Here is a 17574-nt window from a genome sequence, read left to right on the forward strand (position 1 = left end):
TAACTGACAAGATACAATAAACTAGACTGAACAAGACTCTACACGATAGATATACAATTATAACTAGCTACACGAATTGGGGAAACAAGAATGATCCACCAAGCTCGTCGCGACTTCTATTTATTTGTGTTTTTCATATTTTATGTATTTTCGGAATGCAGGGTGAACCTTGTTCTCTGACACTCTCGCAGTGACACCAAAGGCATGCAGCGTACCACGCCTTCCTTCATTCCTTCTTATAGTGAGCCAAAAAAAAATCAAAAAGCTTATCAAGAATGGGAATCGAACCCATGACCCAAACCGTGTTAAGGTTTTGTGATAACCAACTACACCATCCTGACTTTAAGATGTCCAAAATGTTCCTCGCAGCGAAAAAATACGTGCCCCCTTGTTCAATTATTTATATCATTATCATTATTATAAATAAGGGGCGCGAGCGAGCACAAGCACTGCCTATATCAAAGATCACCAACAAGAAAAAAAACAAAAAATAAAAAAAATAACAAAAAAAATATCTCGCTCCTTCCTCCATCTCTAATCAACACAATACAATAGTAAAACAGTATCGAAACAATAGGAATAATAATTAATAGGTGGAATTTAATTATCATTACAACAAGTCAATACAGTTTGAAAACAGTATTCACATTACTATTACAATTGGAAATGAACATCATCAACATCCCATCAAAACATCAATCAACAACAGAACAATACGAACAACAGAACGATATAAGATAATCATGGTGTAGACACAACCACCAACCATTACTCGACACACATACATATGGATGGTGACACTGGGCACTCCCTCCAACAGTCACGATCTGGTCACTAATCTGACAAAAGAACTATGGATCGTAACTCACAGAACCGTTCAGCCCCCACTCGATTCAACAGGTAAAGAAGCTTCCCGTCGTATTGATGAACAAATAGAACTAATAGCTCCCACCAAGACTTGCCATTTTTGCTTGGATGGAAATAGAACAGACATTTGGCACCCCAAAAAACAGATTGGACTTGTTTCTTCTTTGGAAACTCAGTTCCCATTGCTGGTCAAACAAAGACTTCAATCAATAAAACTTCGCAATCGAAAGAGTAGTGCTCCACCCTACAGGTGGATGCCACGAAATGAGATGCTTATAAAAAAAAGGTTTTTTAATGGACAGATAGGAGAGAACAGGAAAAGAATTACTTTAAAAAAAAAAAAGGTTTTTTAATGGACTCTGCCGACTGTTCAACCAGATGCTCCATCACGGTACCCCAACGGCAATGAAGAAGGGAATCTTGGTCACCATCTACAAAGGCAAAGGTGACGCTCTCGACATCGGTAACCGCCGAACAATCACACTGCTGCACGTGGATTACAAGATTTACTCTAAAGTTATCAACAATCGGCTACTGGCAGTCCTTCCAAAGGTCATCAGCCCCTACAGGACTTCTGATCCACGACAATCTGATCGTCATGAAGCAAGCACTCGAGACAAACAAGGACAACAAAGAGGCCATCACCACTCTCTACGACTTTTCCAAGGCATTTGATTCTGTCTCCCACCTTGCAATCCAACGAACCTTGACCAAGATGGGTGCTCCACCACTGATCGTCAACGCTGTTATGTCCATGCTAGCAGACTCTTCAGTCCGTGTACGAGTAGGAGACTCGCTGTCTAAACCATTCCACACCGTCAGAGGCACAAAGCAAGGTGATCCAATATCACCGACGCTATTTGCCCTCATCGCCGAGCCATTGGCGAGAAGCATACTAGGGTTGCCAATCGATACCACAACTGCAAAGCCACCAATCTCTCTCTATGCTCCCACCGCCAGCTTTCGGAACCAAACAGAGAAGGCCACCGCCTCTTGTCCAGTGGACAATGTGTCCACCACCTCAACTGGGTAAAGCTACTCCAGTTTGCCGACGACACGTCTACATTTGCCAAAAACATCCAAGAATTTAAACTAATGGACGAATGGATTCAGCTATTCTGCAAAGCTACATCATCCAAAGTCAACACTGACAAATGTGTGATCATGTCACCTGGCAGTCCAACCAATCTACTGTACCCACTGATGGACAAGGAAAGCAAAGAACGATACCTCGGCTATTACTTTAACCAGTTTGGTTTGGTACCACACCTTCCAGAGCGTATTGACAAGGTAATCAACGATTTGATTAGATGGAAACCTAAACACAACAATAACTATAGAGGTAAATTAGCTTTGCTCAAAACATATGGTTGGTCACAACTAAATTATTTTACGTACCTTGGATCACCTAGTCACGAGGCAATCACCAGATTGGAAAAAGTTATTGATTGGTTCATGTTCAGCAACGACCGTGAGTACGACCCATCAAAACCAACCAAAAGAACCATGTCCAAGAAACGCTCCATACGATCGATCGACCAAGGTGGTCTCAACCTATGGGACCTCAACGCTAGATTCCGCGCCCAAAAGGCATGGATGTTCGAAAGGTTCCTCCACGAGGTAAAGAACAATCGAGTCGCAAAGGTTAGTAGTGTGGACCAACCATATACTCGGCGAGTACCTACGTCCAGGCACCCTCTCCAACAGCTCCACATACTTCCAAACATGTTGGAAAGCATGGTTACATCTGTACCGTGCCACGCACGACAAACCATTCACCGAGTTTGGACCCTATCTACCAAAACGCATCCCTGCCAAGGAGGGACCCGACCAGCCAAATACACCAATCGAATTAAAGCAAATCTAATCTGCTCTCCAAGCAACCAGACTACCAAAGGTCAACCAAAAGACCGTCGGTCAAGAGAGATCGAGGATCTCTTTGGCACAAACATCGAGCAAATATTTGCCGTCGTGGCAAGCGTCAAATGCACGACAGCAAGAGACACCCTCTTTCGTTTCTTTACCAGAATCATGAAACGTACCCCAGCTGACACCGATACAATATGCTACGCATGCCACACTGTATTCGATGGTGATACACACACACAGCACCAATCATTCACTACTTGTTTGAATGTATCCATCATATCCAACCACGAGCTCCACTGTTTAGCAATACTGGACCGACAGCAGAGTGGAGTGGAATGCCCACGCTCTCAACTTCACCAAGCAGAGAGCACACCACAGATGTTATGTCAATGCTGTTGCTATACTCTTTCATCGCACATGGTGCCGCCACCTGAATGTGCAATTCGACTTTGACGACGACGATCGCGACTACTCTCTCGACCCAAACAAAGTAGCAATCGTTACCAAACGATTCAAAACTATAATCTATCTCGAATATATGAAACTAATCCAAAACTGCAAGTCGATTCTAGCTAAATGTCAACCTGATTGGTCGGTCACTAATCTCGAACTGATCGCAAACTTTAGTAAATTCTCTCTCATTTGGGGCAAACTAGCTACACCCTATCGCATTCCCTCCTTCCTAACTAAAACTACCCACTATCTAACAACTACTACAAACAATATTAAATCATTTAAAAATAAACAATTTGACTTCAGCGGTGATGAGAGAAAGATTTTATTAAAAAACAAAAAAAAAAAAATACCCCCTCGCCGGTTTCCGAGTTTGGAATTATTCTGTTTTTGATAGAAACAGAGAATTACGTATAGAGTACGATATAACTTCACTCAATCATCAACTAGCTTCAACTGATTTTTATCAATATTACAAACAATAATAATCATAAATACTTGGTGGAGTTTAATTATCAATACAACAAGTCAACACAGTTTTGAAAATCATATCTTTTGTTTTTTTTAGGAATAAAACTTTTAAAAAAATTAATATTTTTCATTCTAGTCGCTTTTGTAGATATATTTGGTTAATAATTGGTCATTCAAGTGAAGAATCGATACAATTTGTGCAGTTTAGAGGCAAAATTGGTGATAAATCACGATATTTTGAAAAAATCTGCACAGTTACATGCCAGGGTATGTAAGCTGGTCAAAGCAGTGTGACTTAAGATCTCATCCTACGGGTTCGTGGGTTCGAACCCCACCTCTGGCAAAATTTTTGTTGGCAGCAGCTGTTTGTTGGCATATAAGAAGGAATGAAGGAAGGCGTGGTACGCTGCATGCCTTTGGTGTCACTGCGAGAGTGTCAGAGAACAAGGTTCACCCTGCATTCCGAAAATACATAAAATATGAAAAACACAAATAAATAGAAGTCGCGACGAGCTTGGTGGATCATTCTTGTTTCCCCAATTCGTGTAGCTAGTTATAATTGTATATCTATCGTGTAGAGTCTTGTTCAGTCTAGTTTATTGTATCTTGTCAGTTATCTAGTTATCTTGTTTATCATCATTGTCATTATTAGCAGTAGATATTATATACACCATACACAATATTACATTGGTAGCTTTTGTCTATCGGTCAATTGCTCGTTCATTCATCACATCATCGTTTCCTTTTTATATATAGTTGTTTATTGTTGTCATTGTCATGTCAGGTTTCTCAGCAGAACAGAAAGAGTCACTCCAAAAGGAGTTTGTTGCACTACAGTCGGTCATGAGTGCAACACAACAAGCTAAGTTCGATGAGCTACACGCTGTTATTAACCGTCTCGTTGCCCAAGCCTCAGCACCTTCACCGGTTATAGCACCAGCGCCTGTTCCTGGTAAGCGTCTCAAATTAGGTGCTCCTCCTCCGTTCAACGGTGATGCCTCTTCCATGCGCCAATGGATCGCTGCCGTCGAAAACCAGTTCAACTATTACAAAACGCCGAACGACGAGAGGATCCCGTTCGCCAGATCTTTCTTGACAGGCCCTGCCTCGTCTTGGTTCATCTCAGTCGAGGCATCCATAAATTCTTGGGATGCGTTCAAGTCGGCTCTCAAGAACAGATTCTCCCCAGTCAACGCCGCCGATGTGGCGCGTGCCAAGCTATGGAAATTATCTCAAGATAAACTCAGCATACAAGAGTACACTAGCACGTTTGTAGAACTAGTTTCGAACTGCCCATCCATGTCGGAGGACGACCGTATCGACCGGTACCTCCATGGTCTCTCGACTGGTGTCAGGTCTATTTTCAATTTGCTCGGTGGTGAGTTCCGCCCAAAAACCTTTGACGACACCATCTCCGTTTGTTGCCGCATCGCCTCTGACCAACACCACTACGGTCAGAATGTCGCCCCACCTTCCACGGTCGTTCCCATGGACATCTCGGCCATCTCGTTGTCTGGCCCCATGACTCCAGCCATCCACGATTATTGTAAGACACATCGACTGTGCTTCTTCTGCCGCTCGTCTGACAAGCACACTGCAATCGATTGCCCTCGTAAGTCAAAGAAAAAGAACCCATCGAATTTAAACTAGTGTCGTCCCCTGCTCCCTTTGTTGGGACGATCTCTCGATCAATAAAATGTATGTACGTCGATACATCCTTTTCATTATTTGATTCACCCTCTCTCATTGACAGCGGAGCAGCTGTCAATGTCATTTCCCCATCTATTTTAGGCCTCTACAACATTCCATATTCCAAGTCACTCATTCCCATCATGCTAGCTGATGGCTCCCACACCCATGTCAACGGTTCCATCTCGTTGGACATTAGCGTAATGGGACGTAGCGTCAACATGCCCTTTCTGATCTTGGAATCACCACACAAGATTATACTGGGCATGCCGTGGTTGCTGGCCACCAATCCATCTATCGATTGGACGGCTGGCACTTTGTCTTTCAAGGACCCGGCCACGGTCGCCACCCTCGCTGTACCGGTGCCACCTGTCACTTGCGCCCAGGCTGGATCTCGCCCTATATCGGTTACCTTACTTGACCACCCTATTGTTCACACCACCACTTCACCCTCTGCACATGTTACTCCTTCTATCCCTCCACCCGTTTCACCTGTTGCACCATCTATACATGTTACTCCTTCTATCTCTCCACCCGCTTCACCTATTGCACCATCTATTGTTTCTCCTGTTTCACCGCCCATTGTTTCAACTGTTATTCCGCCTATTGTCTTGTCTGTCACACCACCTGTTACCTCGCCTATCATCCCCTCGTCGCCACTCGCACCACCCGTTCCACCCCCCATTCATGTCGTCGTCCAATCCGTCATTCCCGAATTGTCGGTCTCGGCCATTCAACGCCTCTTTGTGGACGACGATGTCGATGAATTCTTTATCGTCAAACTGTATCCCTCCCCTTCTTCCAACTCTGGCCTGGCCCACGTCGCCAGCGTCTCGTCGGCAACCCCTCGGTTCGCCAAACTCCTCGCCGACTACCAAGACGTTTTGGTAGACGCTTTACCAAACTACCTCGCTGACCACCGCTTGCACGACATGGAGATCGTCGAGGTGGATGGTGCCAAGCCAGTCTATCGCCGCAATAATCACCTCTCATCGGAAGAGAATAACGTCATGTTCACCACTGTCGAGAAGGGTCTCGCATCTGGTCGGATCGCCCCGAGCAAGAGCCCGTACAACTCGGCTGTCCTCTTTGTTCGAAAGAAGGACGGCACTCTCCGTATGTGCGTGGATTTCCGCGCGCTAAACAAGCAGACGGTGGCCGACCGTTTCCCGTTACCAAGAATCGACCAACTGATCGAGAAGATCGCAAAGGCCAAGATCTTTTCAAAGATCGACCTAAAGGACGGCTTCAATCAGATTCGTATTAAGGATGAGCATACCCACAAAACAGCATTTAGTACTCCGTCTGGTCACTACGAGTACACTGTCATTCCTTTCGGGCTACGTAATGCTCCGTCCGCCTTTGTTCGTGCCATCAACGCGGCATTCGCTGACATTCTCGACACTTTTGTAATTATTTATATCGACGATATTCTTATCTTCTCAGAGAATGAAAACGACCACTACGAACACATCAAGCAAGTTCTCGACCGACTACGTTCTAACAAATTGTTCGCCAACAAAGCAAAGTCATCGTTTCTAGTGAAGGAGGTAGAGTTCCTCGGTCACCTTATCACTCCTGGGTACATCCGTCCCCTTGCAGATAAACTTGCCGCGGTCAAGGACTGGCCGACACCGTCTACCGTCACAGAACTACAAAGCTTCCTCGGGTTGTGTAATTACTACCGTAATTTTATCGACCACTTTGCCGACCACGCGGCCCCGTTGTACGATGCCACCACGAAAAAGACGTTATCATGGAGCGACTCGCTGTCAGCCGCGTTTGGCAAGATCAAGTCGTTGCTTTGTGAGTGCACGTCCCTCTTCATTCCAGATATGGACGGCCCGTTCACCGTCACCACTGATGCGTCTGACTTTGGGATCGGTGCTGTCCTCGAACAAGATGGTAGACCTGTAGCGTTTGAATCGCGCAAAATGACTAAAGCAGAGAGAGGTATGTCCACGCGTGACAAGGAGGCTTTGGCGGTATACCACTCATTCAAAAAGTGGCGCCATTACCTTGTGGGCAAGGACTTTATCCTTTTCTCTGATCACACTGCTATCAGTCGAATTGAAGATGCTGTTGGTACCGATGACAAGGTTGGTCGTTGGGCCCGGTTCATAGGTGAGTTTAGATATACATTCAAGCATAAGCCTGGTAAGCTCAATGTTGTGGCGGATGCTCTCTCGCGTCGCCCCGACTACAAAGAGGCGATATCATCACCGATAGTTGATCCACACTTTAACGATCGTATCAAGAAAGGATACAAATCAGATTTATTTTATTCAGATATTATTAATGGCAAAAGCCGTCTCCATTTTCATGTTTCTACAAACAAATTAGTTTATTTCACAGGTAACGATCATCGCAGGTTGTGCATTCCAAACGACCCGGATCTGAGAAAAGATATCATTCAAGCGGCTCACAATACTGGTCACCTCGGCGTCGACAAGACTTATTGGCACCTCTCTCAGTCGGTTTACTGGCGTGGTATCTACGAGGACTGCAAGGAGTACGTGATTGCCTGTCAGTCTTGCCAGCGCAACAAGTCGCCGACGAGTGGTGCGTTGGGCAAACTTCACCCTCTGCCAATCCCACATCGCCCTTTCCACACTGTCACACTTGACTTCATGGTAGATCTCCCACCAGCAAGAGGCACCGGCCATAATGCATTACTGACAATTGTTGACAAGTTCTCTAAATTCGTAGTCTACATCCCTACTTTCGTCAACGCAACGGCAGAAGATACCGCCGTATTATTCTACGACCAATTCTATCTTCGCTATGGTCTGCCTTTGAATATAGTATCTGACAGGGATGCTAAATTTACTTCCAACTTTTGGGAAGCTCTATTTAAACTACTTGGTTCCAAACTATCATTCTCGTCCTCCTTTCACCCTCAAACTGACGGGCAGTCAGAGAGGATGAATCGGGTGACGAATGAAATGATGAGATCACACGTCAACTACAAGATGGACAATTGGGTAGAATTGTTACCTACTCTTGCTTTTACATACAATACCACCATCCACTCCTCTTCCAACCATTCCCCTGCCCACCTCATTCATGGTTTTGAGCTTATTAACCCCCTTCGCTTACTTTCTTCTAGTGACATCGACTCTGACACACCAGCCGTCAACGACTTTATCGATAACCGTATCATGTCTTGGAGACATGCCACTCAATGTCTCGCCGAAGCCCAATCCAGCCAAAAGGAATACCATGACCGTGGTAAAGTTCAAGAGTCTCTCAACGTCGGTGATATGGTTCTACTAAACAGAAAGAATATCACTCTTGCCGCCGACTCGCGTCGACACAGTTGGAAATGGTACAACAAGTGGATAGGTCCATTCAAGATTATCAGTGTCATAACCAACCACAACGATGAGAAGTCAGCGTACAAGCTCGAGTTGCCCGATACTATGGCCATCCACCCTGTTTTCCATTCCTCTTTGTTGAAACCGTTCCACCACTCATCCCGTTTCAGCGACACCACGTATCAAGTATCCATCCCTACCTCTGGTCTCATCGAGGAACATCTCATAGAGGCCATTGTCGATTTCAGGTTGCATTACAACAAACCACAATATCTCGTAAAGTGGACCGGTCTCGACAACTACAACAACCGCTGGTCTACTAGAGATCAAATACCGACACACATACTCGACGAGTTTGAACAGCTAAACCCTGAGCATGCGATGCACAACAGCACCAACAAGAAGAGTCCAACCGACGACTCTACAACCGACATACTTTCAAACGACACCACTTTAAACCTTAACTCTACACCGAATGGTCACGTCGACTCTTCCGACTCCAACGTCACGGTTAACCTTGTTCCCTCTGTATTCAATACTACACAATCTCCAGTCATCACCGAGGCTCCAGACGCCACACCCAACCCCGTTCTTTCCAAACCATTGCCACCATCCATCCTGCTCCGGAGAATTCTCCAAAAACCAGTCTCTCCTTCCGCCACTGCTAAACCACCTTCTCCTGCCCCATCCATCACGGCCAAGGCTCACTCTCCCTCGCTAGCCAATACTCCAGCTTCGGGGAAGGACTTTAAAGTAGATAATAATATAAGAAGGAATGAAGGAAGGCGTGGTACGCTGCATGCCTTTGGTGTCACTGCGAGAGTGTCAGAGAACAAGGTTCACCCTGCATTCCGAAAATACATAAAATATGAAAAACACAAATAAATAGAAGTCGCGACGAGCTTGGTGGATCATTCTTGTTTCCCCAATTCGTGTAGCTAGTTATAATTGTATATCTATCGTGTAGAGTCTTGTTCAGTCTAGTTTATTGTATCTTGTCAGTTATCTAGTTATCTTGTTTATCATCATTGTCATTATTAGCAGTAGATATTATATACACCATACACAATATTACACTCACGATGATCCGAGTGTAATGAGAATGGACCTTTTTTACAAAATCCCAATTCTCACGCACCTACAAACGAGCAACAGCTCTCATCATTCATTATTATTACATTTTATATAACACTATACAATCTATAAGACTAACCATAGTTTATATAAGGTAACTAAATAATAAAGGTTATTACATTTTATATAACACTATACAATCTATAAGACTAACCATAGTTTATATAAGATCTTGATTATTACTATCCTATTACTATCTATATCGTAGGGCCCTCGACAAGATAGAGCATAGTTTAGTAAACGAGTATTTAAACCCAAACATATTCAATAAATCCCAAAATAAATATTTGGACACCCCTATTTTTTTAGAGATACAATAAAATATTTTATTTATTTTATAATTGAATTGATTTGATCTGGCGCTCAACCTTATTTTGGTGCTTATCAACTTTGGATATAATTAGAATATTTTTAGATTTTTTATTTATTTGAAAACTCAGGGGGTGGTGTCCAAATATTTTTTTGAAGATAATTCATTCAAACTTTTTTACTATAAAGATATACTGTCAACAGATGTAGTATATATATTTCAGAAGTAGTACAAGTTATGAAACTTACCAACACAATAAGAGAAGAGATTAGAGTGAGACACAGTCTCAAAGAGAGCAATCGATCAATTGCACATATTCTTAAAATATCTCCAACAACAGTAGCCAACACAATCAATCGACTTGAGGAAACTCATTCTCTAGAGGATAGACACAGATCTGGTAGACCGAAGAAGTTGATGACAGAACCAGACGTTCCATCAGAAGAAGAATCTTGGGTGGTCACGAGAGATCACTGGGAAACTTGAAAAAATGGTTCAACAATAATCATGATGGAACCATTTCATTGACGCGGATATCTTCTATTTTGAAAGAGGAAGGTATTGTATATATAAAGAAAAAAGAGAAAACTCCATTATCAAAATCTACAAAGAAAAAACGTCTAGCCTATGCAACAAAACATATTGGATGGACAGTCGATGATTGGGCCAGGTGTGGATTTTTAGATGAATCAAAATTCCAACAATACGACAACAACCACAACAGATATACTTGGAGTGCGAGTACATCAAATCTTGAAAAGGACAGGGTTCAAGAAAAATATCCTGGGGGTGGTGCACAGTGTCAGGTTTGGTCCTGTATATTTTGGGATGGACCGGGATATATTTCAAAACTTGATCATGGCTTGGACTCGGACCTATACTGCAAGATACTAGAGCATGATCTCATAGATACCTTGGATGATTATGGCCTCGAGAAAGAGGATTGTTATTTCATACATGACAATTGTTCATGTCATACTGCTAAAGTGACTCAAGAATACATCGAAGATCACGACTTGGATTTTGTTAGTTTGCCTCCATATTCACCAGATCTCAATATTATAGAGAACTTGTGGAACTACACAAAAGACCGTGTAGCACTTTCACTCTATGATAATCCAAAGCAAGATTTGTTCGAAGCCATACACAAAATTTGGTACAACATTCCATCCACCATTCAGTCGTACTACGAATCGCTTCCAGATAGAATTAGTGCAGTCATCAAGGCCAAAGGGGGTTACACAAAGTACTAGATCCATCCTAACCCCTCCTACTTTATCAATTTTTTTTGATCATCAACTAAATATTTGGACCCACCAAGGTACAAATAATATTTTTTTTTATTTTTATTTTTTGATCCAATTTTCCAATTCTTTGCAATTAGGTACTAGACTCTTGTATATATCTCCCCACATTAAAATAGATTTTTTAAAATAATAAATTCTTTAAAAAGTACAACTAAAGATTTTTTAGAGGTGGGTGTCCAAATATTTATTTTGGGACCTTTATATAGATATCACATAGTTATATAGTAGTTACAATCCGGATTTTTTATCAAAGTGTTGGAGTGACAAATAATTCATGTTTTAAATTAATATTAATAAAATTATCCTTTTATTTTTTTCAATTTATAGGTGCTGTGATCTAAAAATATATCCAAATCGAAAATTTGAACCTTAAATTTTATACAATTATTGTATTATATTATCTCTTTTTGTTTGTATTGTGTAAAGTTACGATTTTTTGTTTTCTGCCTAATCAGTGTCATTTTGATTTGGTATGCTTTGAACTTAAAGTAGTATCTTGAAAGATATTTAATGTAACCAATAATCCTTTTTGGTTGATTAAATTGTTAATTAATAGATGATTGGTTCTTTTAATTGATGTTAATTACAATTTTAAAAAGGGATGTTTGGGTAATATAATTTTGGATATCAAATAATTAAAATAATTGGGGGGTGATGACCATTGGGCCATTGGAAAAGGATGGGTAAGTTTTTAGATCAAACATGCATGAATCTGTTCAAAAAAGGAACCATGCCAAAAAGAGGCCACGCCAAAAATTTTTTTTTTTTGCTACTAAGGTGGGTATCCAGGATCACCACTAGAAATTTTATTTTGTTTAGTTTAATGATGAAATGAGATAACCTTTGTGGCAAAGAGTTATTTGGCCTACAGCGAATCCTACGCCGATTCCTATACGGCCCCTTTGGTCACCAGCTATTTACAGTAGAGTCGGGGGTACCTTTGTCCATTTTAGTGAAGTGATTTCATCGCTACGGTCGCCTCGGTTGGTTGTCTTTACGCTGATTAATTGCATCCATGATTAAATTTGATTAAACTTGATAGAATCCGTGATGTTGACAGGTCTGGTGGCAGTCTTTCAGGATCAACATTGCTATTATGGTCTGTCGGGCCATAAAGAGTGACCATTCTCCATTAGCCAGGTACTCGATGAGTGGTATGGTTGATGAGGAACAGACTTAAGTTGCTGCGACTTTTTGAAGGGGCTAGAGCGAGTGAGCGATCTCTAACCCCTAGAATAATTGCATGGCTGTCTCTACTCTGTAATGAGTGAAACGAATAATAAGTTGCTGTGCTCTTGCTTCTAGGTTGAGTGGTTTTGTTTATATAAATATATAATGATGTATGTTTGAATAGATACAAGAAAAAAAACAACTACCATGCCAAAAAGGAACCATGCCAAAAAGGAACCATGCCAAAAAGGAACCATGCCAAAAAGGAACCATGCCAAAAAGGAACCATGCCAAAAAGGAACCATGCCAAAAAGGAACCATGCCAAAAAGGAACCATGCCAAAAAGGAACCATGCCAAAAAGGAACTCCCCTGCCGGGAATCGAACCCGGGGTGTCAGTGTGAGAGACTAAAGTGTTACCGACTACACCACAGAGGATGGAAAGTGATGTGTCTAAAATGGGGATTTTCGCCTATTTATAGGCGTGTGGCCCCAATTTACTTCAACGGCAACATGTCGAACTTTTCCCATTTTCAAGGGTCTCAGTGTGAGAGACTAAAGTGTTACTGACTACACACAGAGGAAATAAAGTCATGTGTCGAAAATGAGGCTTTTCGTTTTTTTTCCCACTGCTGTCATATCGGCGCTAGTTGACCTCGTCAGTCTGTAGATTCTTCAAGAAGTATAAGGAAATACTATCAAGGCGTCGTTATTACAGAAAAGGTGGCTTTGGGCGGTATGCAGGGAGAGACCGATATTGTAAACAAGGGACCAATTGATCCCCTCAACAAAGAGGCTGACCAATCTCGCACGTGGGCACTTACAGGAAGCATATTGAACGATCGTAGATAAAAAAGGAAACAACATTCACATTTCCAATATGCCGCCCTCCAGGCCACCAACACGCTGCACCATAGTCAAGCTACCGCGCTCAGACATCAACTTGCGATCAAAGCATTGTTGTTTTTGCTTGCCCCAAGCCAATTTGCAATGTGTCACCAATTCAATAGAGAAGAGTTGCGCAGTTCGACACTGTAAACAATGGAACAATCAATCCCCTCAACACATAGAGGCCGACCAATATCTAGAACCAAAGATGGTAGAGCTACCCGAGAGAGACAAAAACAACCAATATACTATGATATATCTTTGTTGATAAGTGTCAATTGAAATTTAGATCGATTACTACTTTTCAAATCAAATGATTGGAATTGGACAATTATTCTTCATTTTGTTGTTGTTGTTGTTGGTTATTCATCGCCAAAAATATCATGTCCAATGGCAACCCAACGCTCTCTTAATTTCCAATTATTTTGTGCACTATTGATTTTGGTATCATCGAATAGTCTAATGATGATGATGATGATGATGATGATGATGATGATGATGATGATGATGATGATGATGATGATGATGATGATGATGATGATGATGGTGATGTGTTGATTTGAATATTCTTTTGTAATAACATCTGTTGGAGAGAAGAAGATTAACTTTTTTGAGATATGCAAAGTTGTAATCTGGAGAGATCAACACTGATTGGCCAATTGAAACTGATCGATAAAGAAATGGTGTTGTCAAATCAACCAATGATTTGATGGTTGAGGCCTCGACAGTTGATGGATATATTTTCAACGGGACAAGAGTGAGATAATCTCATAACAAGAGTTGATTGGATGAGGGAGAGTTACTCTAATGCACACGATTGTAATGATAATCTTGTTGATCTTTGATGATTGGAAATACTGATCCCAAGTATTTGATTTGATAACTAATAAACTTTTTTAACTTTATATGATAATAGAACAGTGAGAAAGCTAGAATGTTAGATATATTGTACTCTTTTTACAACAACAATGAAAAAATAATAATGATCAAGTTTGACTATACATACAACTATTTCCTTTACCATCCATTGATCTTGATACAAAACTCTTTCAACTGATCATCTCTTGTGTAGGTCTTGTATGTGTGTGTGATGCAATGTGCAAGTATAGCATTGGTGATGGTGATTTGACTTTCTTGTCTCCTTTTGATTGTACGATCCAAATCAATTGTCATCCATGATAATAATAATGAGATGATGATGATTGAGCAGCAGTAGTAACTACAACTGTAGTGTTGTTACGAATCGTATATCGTATATTTAAGCTGTTGTTCTCTATCTCTTTATGTGTTGAGCAATGCATCGATCTATCATATTTGTTGTCTATGTGCTGAATATTTTGATATTTCAATTATTATTATTACTGTTTGTCTTGTTCATGTTTATATAATGTTTATTAATATGAATGGTGTCCTTTTAATCTCTTTTTTTTTTTTGTTTTTTTGTGTTTAATTTGAGAAATAATGCTTTTATATGGGTTTTGGTTTCCAGTATTTGTTGTAAGGATTTGCATCGAATCAATAAAACTTGTATCATATCTAGGTTTTGTAAAAAAAAAAGAAAGGGTGATTACAAAAAAAAAAACAGAAAAGGAAATAAAATAAATTTATTTTTAAATGTTTTTAGTGATACAGTTTTGTAGGAAATCGGCCAAACTGGTTTCTCTCATAGCCAACGAAGAGTAGAACCAGAATATAGCAAAAAGATTTAAATCCATGAAGATGACATCTTGGTTGAAAGACTAGAGATTTCTCTGTTGCTGGTAAACAACATGTATACTGGTCACGATTTATCATGATAGTCTGAATTGAATTAATTCAATTTATATATTCATTGTTTAGTTTTTTAATTTAATAATTTATTGATAATCTTTTCTTTTGAGACATTTCTTGATCATCTATTTCGGCCATTTCATTAAAGTAGTTCATGATGTCAATGACCTTTGAAAGTTTAAACTTTCATCAGAGTCGGTCTCGAGGTGATCAATCATGGTGTACGCAATATTGAGATTGTTTTGACCGACAATACTATACACCAATGTCGAAAATGTATACGTATGGCTTTTAAGTTGACGAATTAGCAAGTGCTTGACTATTATATTGATGTCCTCGTCTGGACCCCCCAACACAACCGAGCAATGAGAACAACATGAAAACAATACATTGGGTCTCGTCCATTTCCACGAGGTAGAGACGTGAGGTGGAGTCACTCCATCTAGACAGGCCAAGTTCTACAAACTGAACAAAATCTGTAGATACGGGGCTATGAGTACTGCCTCTAGAGCCAATGATTCATATCTTTTGTTGCCCGGTTCACACACTTTACAACATTGGATCACATGTTCTGGTTGGTAGATGAATCGGTGACCTTTTTCACATAATAGGTGAGGAAGCTTGCCATATAAATTGACAAATGTGTTTGGTGCAACATTAAACTTTGATTTAATACTATAAAAAAAAATATATATATTAAACATTGGTTTATATTAATTATTTTTGTTTTTGTTTTGTTTTTATACATACTTTGATGGGATGTGAATTGGTTGAATTGAAGTTTCGGTACTACCAATGACAAGTGGATGATACATTGGTGACATTGATTTGAAAAGGTCACTCTTGATCATTTCATAGTTTGGATCAAGTGGATTGATTTGTAACTGATTCCAAATCTTTTGAGTTGCCTGACAGTCTTGGCAGACAATGGTGTTTGGCTCTGATGATAGAGTGCAGTGGTGACCATATATATCCAAAAAGAAGATGGGACTGACCCATTTATCTCTTGTTTGATCCTGATACCTTCTTGACTTGAGATAATCTCCTTGAGATCTTGAAACTTTTGCAACATTCTATCATAGTCTTCCGATCAAGAACCCTCGGGGTTGTATTGGCTGACATAATGTTAAAGTAAACTCGGAGGATGATATCTTGGCAACTGTGGTGATGCATGTTGAATAAACAATGATGATCGAAAGATGAGGGGGTCAAAATAAAAAAAAAAAAACTAAAAAAAAAGAAAAGAAAAGAATTGTAAAAAGACCTGGTGATCGTGCATCAAACCTAGTTCATTCGATAGCCAACGCCTTCTAGTTGAACCAGAATACAACAAAAAGATTTGAATGTATCGGAAACACGCCAAAAAATTGTGGACCTGACGAGCAGGCAAAAAAAAAAGAAAAAACTGGAACGGATTTTTTAAAATCAATGTTTTAGTGATCCAGTTTTGTTGGAAACCAATCAAACCTAGTTCATTCGATAGCCAACGACGAGTAGAACCAGAATACAACAAAAAGATCTGAATGTATCTGAATCACGCCAAAAAAAGTGTGGACTAGAAGGGTATCGATCCCTTTACCTCTCGCATGCTAAGCGAGCGCTCTACCATCTGAGCTACAAGCCCGATTATTTGGATGAGATGAAAAATGATTTTGCGGTATTTATACCGCCTGGTGAAGTATTATTAGATAACTCTGTTAAATTATTAAAAAGAAATAAGAAATGCCACTCTTTCTCCCAGGTTTCATTAAGACACAAATCTTAAAGAATATTGGTGTCATCCCAGGTCAAGATCCAAAGAGAAAGAGAAGAATACTATGCTGCTTTGGACAAGCAACCAATCGACGATGCCAACATCTAAACTATAGATAGGATAGATAGTAACAATAATAACAACTATAGTATATAATGATAATAACACAATAACCAAACCAACACACAATAATACAACAAACATATTTAAAATATAAAAAAAAAAAATATACCGCCCGACGATAGGAGAGAACAGGAAAAGAATTACTTTAAAAAAAAAAAAAGACCACATTACAAGCCCCTATACTAACAGAACCTCTAACTATTTTAATTAAAATTAAAACAAATAAACCATAATTACTCTGTTGTCAGACGACTAGAGTCCAGATTCATTAAAAAAAACGCCCCCAAAAAAAATTTTAAACAACAAATTTATAGTTTGAATAATAGATCATTATCCCTTTGACTCTTGCATGGCGATCTGAATCTTTTGAACAACAAGGCATAATTAAAAGAAAAGGAATTACTGCTATTCCAATACGACAACAATTTTGAGAGAAATTCTTTAAAACTATCTT

General features: G+C 40.3%; 3 protein-coding genes and 4 non-coding genes across 7 annotated transcripts; 2 read left to right on the plus strand and 5 right to left on the minus strand.

The window, feature by feature from the left end:
• Positions 1-267: 267 nt before the first annotated feature.
• DFA_09059 lies at positions 268-341 on the minus strand. The gene has a single exon. It is a non-coding gene; the product is annotated as a tRNA-Val (tRNA).
• A 3580-nt stretch (positions 342-3921) lies between these two features.
• DFA_09061 lies at positions 3922-4003 on the plus strand. The gene has a single exon. It is a non-coding gene; the product is annotated as a tRNA-Leu (tRNA).
• An 8949-nt stretch (positions 4004-12952) lies between these two features.
• On the minus strand, positions 12953-13024 carry DFA_09063. The gene has a single exon. It is a non-coding gene; the product is annotated as a tRNA-Glu (tRNA).
• Positions 13025-13883: 859 nt separating this feature from the next.
• On the minus strand, positions 13884-14057 carry DFA_09064 (uncharacterized protein; the record flags this gene model as incomplete). Its single annotated transcript, XM_004354869.1, has 1 exon — positions 13884-14057. One exon carries the CDS (start codon positions 14055-14057, stop codon positions 13884-13886), a length of 174 nt encoding a protein of 57 aa, XP_004354921.1.
• Positions 14058-15535: 1478 nt separating this feature from the next.
• DFA_09065 (uncharacterized protein) lies at positions 15536-16316 on the minus strand (the record flags this gene model as incomplete). Its single annotated transcript, XM_004354870.1, has 4 exons — positions 15536-15749; positions 15791-15919; positions 15995-16128; positions 16158-16316. The coding sequence occupies 4 exons, from the start codon at positions 16314-16316 to the stop codon at positions 15536-15538; spliced, it is 636 nt and encodes a 211-aa protein (XP_004354922.1).
• Positions 16317-16795: 479 nt separating this feature from the next.
• DFA_09066 lies at positions 16796-16868 on the minus strand. The gene has a single exon. It is a non-coding gene; the product is annotated as a tRNA-Ala (tRNA).
• A 98-nt stretch (positions 16869-16966) lies between these two features.
• DFA_09067 (uncharacterized protein) lies at positions 16967-17116 on the plus strand (the record flags this gene model as incomplete). The annotated part of the gene is made up of 1 exon (XM_004354871.1): positions 16967-17116. The coding sequence occupies one exon, from the start codon at positions 16967-16969 to the stop codon at positions 17114-17116; it is 150 nt and encodes a 49-aa protein (XP_004354923.1).
• Between the last annotated feature and the right edge of the window lie 458 nt (positions 17117-17574).

Source organism: Cavenderia fasciculata (assembly GCF_000203815.1).
Source record: "Cavenderia fasciculata unplaced genomic scaffold Scf_EU5ZYIE01BBABR-5, whole genome shotgun sequence".
NCBI lineage: Eukaryota > Evosea > Eumycetozoa > Acytosteliales > Cavenderiaceae > Cavenderia > Cavenderia fasciculata.